Source organism: Augochlora pura, unplaced genomic scaffold (assembly GCF_028453695.1).
Source record: "Augochlora pura isolate Apur16 unplaced genomic scaffold, APUR_v2.2.1 APUR_unplaced_409, whole genome shotgun sequence".
Taxonomy (NCBI): domain Eukaryota; kingdom Metazoa; phylum Arthropoda; class Insecta; order Hymenoptera; family Halictidae; genus Augochlora; species Augochlora pura.
Window position 1 is genome coordinate 1 of NW_027584413.1, and position 5413 is coordinate 5413.

Consider the following 5413-nt stretch of genomic DNA (forward strand, 5'->3'; position numbering starts at 1 on the left):
GCTGCCGTGAAAGCAGCCTCTCATTGACATTGACGTAACCAGCCGCGCGCATAAAATACCCGGATCGCTCGGCTATTTTTCGTGCGCGGTTTCGTTATCCGCGGAGCACTGGGTTTCCGGGGGCCCACGTTTTGTCGCGGACTGTGGAGGAAATTCGAGCGTCTATGGGAACGGTGGACAACGTTTTCGGAGGCTTTGTTATATAAAGGAAATACTGGAAGCCAGAAAAATTACTTTAGATTTGCAATTGAAACGGCTTCGTGTTCAAAGGATTAAAGCATAATTCCTTACGTTGAGTCATGTCTACCCACTCCCCATACCAAGATTGGACCAAGTCTCTCTTTTCAGTGGTTCCACATGGCGAGTTGCTTCTCTCTTTTTTTAACGCGCCAAGTACACTGAAGTTGTGTCATCGGATAATCATCGAGAGACGCCTATTAATAAACCGGCAGTAAGTAGAGCATTAACGTAAAGCTAGATCGGACTCGTAGTATTCCGATGGCTGAAGCGCGATCGATTTATGCAACGCCAATCGATGCGCGTAGGTTAATAAATACTGCAACGAATCGCTGATTGCATCTTGCGCGCCGTCCTTCGGCTTTGCAACAACGTTTCTTCGATTTCATTTTTATCAGGCTTGTTGCTTGACAAAGAGGTTTCTTGACGAATCTGCACCCATCGACTCGATGTTTAATTCATATTAATTCGCTGATCAATTAACAATTCAGTTATCAATTTATATTAATTCGTCGTTCAATTAATATTAAATCGTCGTTCAATTAATGTTAATTCACTGGTCAGTTAATATTAATTCACCGTTGAAATTAACATTAATTCACTGTTCAATAAATATCAATTCGCTGTTCAATTCATATGAATTCGGCGTTCGATGAATATCAATTCACTGTACAATTAAGATTGATTCACTGTTCAGTTAATATTAATTCGCCGTTCAATTAATATTAATTCGCTGTTCAATTAACATTAAATCATCGTTGAGTTAACATTAAATCACTGTCGAACTTAACGAAGTATCTTAAGTTGTTAGATGAATTTTGTCATGATCCTCAGATCAGACAGGATAAAGTTAGCCTTCGAAGATGTAGTAGTCGCAAGGGTGGGTGGACGAAACGAGAGAACAATATTGTTTTTTTTAAATAAAATTTTATTAAAATTCCATATGACCGAAAGGGAGGGGTCCTGGATGATGGTGCAAATGAATGAACGTCCGAATTACATTGATGATCGGAAAGTATCGAATGAGCAAGAAGTATTGGTACCAGCCGATTCCTGTTCGCCCGCGACCGTACGTCCGGGCGTCATCACGATGGATGGATCGGCAGGGTGATGTGGCGGTCCCATAGTGATCTTCTCGTTGTTTGCGGTTTGTTTTTATTTTTTTTTGCTCGTGTCTTCTGGCGACAGTCCTCTTCCCTTGTTCTTGGATGGTATCGAGGGGGACGATTTACGAGGAATTAAGGGGGATACTTTTTCTAGGGGTGGGGGGGGGGGGGGGGGGGGGTCGGGGGGGGGGGGGGGGGGGGGGGGGGGGGGGGGGGGTTGTCTCGTCGTGAGTTGTTGGCTGGTAACGTAGCTGCGTCTGTTCCATCTTAATGACCGTGAACGGAGAGAAGGGGCAGGGGAGCGGCGGTCAGGACGGACTTGGTGACGATCGGTGCGGTGCGGACGATGGGGGAGACGGGCTGGGCGATCACGTGGGCGGAGACCAAGGGCGCAGCGTGTCCGACGACCAGGGGGGCGGTGATCGGGCCGACGCCATGGTCGGCGACTAATCCGGTGAGACCACCGGGAGCAGCGACAGCGACAGCCAAAAGGGCGGCGAGGACAGCCTGTGGGAATACACCAGCGTTTTGCAAAAACTTGGCCGGTAGGTGCCGTGTGCGCGGCTCGCGAACGGGTCCCACGGTTAATCGTCCCGTATATATATATGTGTTCGTCCTTCTCTATCCCGCTCGCGTCGAACGACCTTCGAGAGATGGCTCTCGTAGATTTTCCCACGGGCTGTATTAATCTTTCAGCGATTAAAGTCTTAAGTGCCGGGCTCGGCCTGTGTGTCCGACTTCCGCCGGAAACTTCGCTGTGTATCGCGAAATTACGGTGTCTACGTAGCCGGATCTTTTTACCGAACTTTCGTCGAACGCGAACGTTCGAATAACTTTGGAAGATTAGAGAGATCTACTCGCGTTGTTTCGCGGATTTGAACAGCTTTCTAGGTCAAGTAACTTCGCAACCGAGTGACCTATCTTCGCGAAGAACTTCTACGTTTCCTTGAGATTCTTGATAGAAAATAATCGATTTATATGTACAATTATTTAGCCTTCTGTCAGCGATTTCTTGTCTGAGAATATTGTTCGTTAAATTCTGATAATACCAAGTTTATGCGATTCTTTGTCACGACTTTTACGATTGATCAGACTGTCAAGATGCTAGTTCAATATCTAAGTATTATAATAGTTCTTCGGGCGGCAATAATTATTATATATAAACATGAAACAGCTACCTTTTATATAAAACTATTAAGTCCAAGTGACTGTTCCCTGATTTATTCTTCTACAATTTTGAGCCATTAAAGTGAACCATATATTACAATAAAAACCGCACGAAATTCTAATCAAGCAATCTTGTCATTACTATGAACCAGTTACTGCAACTTAGGTATATTTAACTCTAATTCCATGCTAATCTACTAACAAACCTAATCAATCCCAACAACGATACCTTCTCATCTTAATGCAATAATCAAAGTCTCAAATCTCAACTATATTTCGACGGAACCCGAATAAAGCTAGAAGAATAAAAAGACGCAACGGCGTCGCCTCGTTTATGAACTTCGAAGCCATGACAGCGATCCGGCGCGTTAGGCGATTCCGCGACGGTAGCCGTATCGCGTGAGCAGGTCGCGGAGCAAGTGTCGTTCTTCGGGCGGCAATAATCGGGCCGTCGGGGAAAACTCGGGCTCCCGAGTGAATATAGAAGACGAAAGAGAAAACGGAAGAAATAGAGAGAAAGAGAGAGAGAGAAGGAGAAGAAAAGTGTGCGAAGCGAACTGCATTCCGTATAGCAGCGCGTTCGCCGTTTGAGTCACGAGCCAGGCCGGCAGCCGCTGTTGGCTAACAATGTGCATGCTTCAGTGGTCGCGCGCTCGCTAGCGGATTTTTGTGACCGGATGGAAACTCGGCGGTGTCCGTTCGAGTGAACGTAAGGGTCCGCGGCGCGGCGTTGCAACGGGCGGCGTGTGCATACGGTAGACGCGAAGGAAAGGTCACCGTCGCGAAGAGAACCAAGCGGCGTTAGTTACGTGTCTCTTTCCCCGCGCGTCGCTGTCGGGCGAATATATCGGCTTTTATCGATCGGCCGGATCGACCAGCCACGGGAATTTTCCCAGCGATCCGACTGGCCGATTCCGACAATTACCGCACGCGCGCGCGTCCGCGCGAGCCGAGAATCGCACACGGAGGATTGCCCGTATATAAGAAGCGCGCGTCGCCGACCGAGACGATTCATCGACGATATATGGGAATTTCTGTCGATGCACAGTCGAGAGTATACATCGATCCGAGAGATGATTCTGTTGTTTAGTCGATAACGATTTTGTGCGTTCGATGGGTCGATTTCAGGCGGTTTGAGATTATCGAAGATCGTTGTTTCGTTGGTTGAGAGCGTTGAGAGAAATTTGAAATGTTCAAATCGAAATTTTGTATATTGAGGAATGTTTTTGTATAGTTGGTTGTTCGAGGTTTGGTGACGATTTTGTTGCAATTTTTGAGGCAATGAATCGATGTGCTATGAATATAGATGGCAGAGGAAGCTGCCATCGTAAGCTAGATTGAAGCTTATGATCAATTCTAAAGCGTAGACTTGAGGATAATTAGCAGATGACAGTAGACGAAAATTCATTTTAAATTCTTCAGAAATTAATTTGAAATTCATTTGAAATTCTTTAGAAATTAATTTGAAATTCATTTAAAATTCTTTTGAAATTCACTTGAAATTCTTTTAAAATTCATTTAAAATTAATTTGAAATTCTTTTGAAATTCACTTGAAATTCACTTAAAATTCTTGTAAAATTCACTTAGATCCTTTAAAGGCCTCTTCCCTTGAACTTAACATATACCAACAATATTACAATACAACATTAGCAATTTTTACACTGTCTCAACTATCAAACAATTTCTATTCCTCCTAATGATTTTCAAAATATTAACAATCTCAAAGTATCGACCATAAAGTCACCGATTTTTACCGATCAAAGTTAGCAAAATGTCGACCAGACAAAGACATTAAGATGCAACAAATCGTACATATATTAAAATCGCGAATCGTCACCGTTTCCGACTCGAGCAACAACAAAGCCGCGAATTGAACAATGTTCGGAGCGATATCTACTCAGCGAACTCGGAACCACCGTCTCGGATCGATCAGCTGGTTCCGTAGCTAATTGGCAGCCGTGCACCGTAGCGCGGTCGGTTGGCAGAAAAGTCAAGGACCGAGATCGGCGACCGGAACTTTGAACACGGCGAACACATCGAAGACCGAATAACTATATGAAAGCGTTCCGTAAACGTTAAACGGCAAATACGGTTTACCAGACACTGTAATAAACGAGAGAAGCCGGCGTGCGTTCGGTTTCCAGTCTGCGAGCGTCGATAAAATATTAGCAAGTCAATTGGTTCGGTGCCGGGTGCGACAGAGACACCGATCACCGGCAAAAGCGGGTATAGATAGATAGATAGATAGAGATAGATATAGAGTGAACACGGTAGGCGAGACGAAAATAATCGTAAAGTATTAAAAGCAGCAAGTGAGCAAGTTCTTCTTACCAACTTGAACATGTTGAAGAGTGGGTTGTGGGTTGCTTGTTTGCTACTCGAAAGTAAGAAAGCTTATGCTGTACACCACCGGCCGGCCGGCTTTTATACAAAAGCCGATTTTAAAAAATCGCTATAAATTTGATCACGTGGCCCGCCGTTTGACAGTATGACGTTATGCGAACGACGATTGAGTCAGCCGATCGCCGGACGTGGTGGGGTGCGCCGCGGCCAATCGAAGCGTTTCAACGGGACGAAACAGCGTCGTGGCAGCCAATGGCGCGCTTTCAACCCCTCATGATCGGTTCCGGGGAATTGGGTTAAGACACTTTATGTGGAAATAGTTCAATCGCGCAATCCACGGACCGTCTCTGTCCTGTCTGTGTGCGTGTGCGTGTGTGCGTGTGGTTTGCGCGGCGGCCGTTTCTGTGCGTGCGCGGGTGATACACCTCTCGCACACAGACCGCTCGAGTCACACAGGGGGACCGGCGGGGTAGGTGGAACGGGCGGAAATGTGAAAAAATAAACGGGCGACCGGGCATACACGCTCTAAATGCAAACTCATTTCGTAAAAACGCAGCCA

At 45.8% G+C, this 5413-nt stretch overlaps 1 protein-coding gene across 1 annotated transcript; it reads right to left on the reverse strand.

Moving 5' to 3' along the window:
• Positions 1 to 1537: 1537 nt before the first annotated feature.
• On the reverse strand, positions 1538 to 4927 carry LOC144477822 (uncharacterized). The gene is made up of 2 exons (XM_078195562.1): positions 4843 to 4927; positions 1538 to 1850 (listed from the first exon to the last, which is right to left on the reverse strand). The coding sequence occupies exons 1-2, from the start codon at positions 4852 to 4854 to the stop codon at positions 1611 to 1613; spliced, it is 252 nt and encodes an 83-aa protein (XP_078051688.1). The 5' UTR covers positions 4855 to 4927; the 3' UTR covers positions 1538 to 1610.
• Between the last annotated feature and the right edge of the window lie 486 nt (positions 4928 to 5413).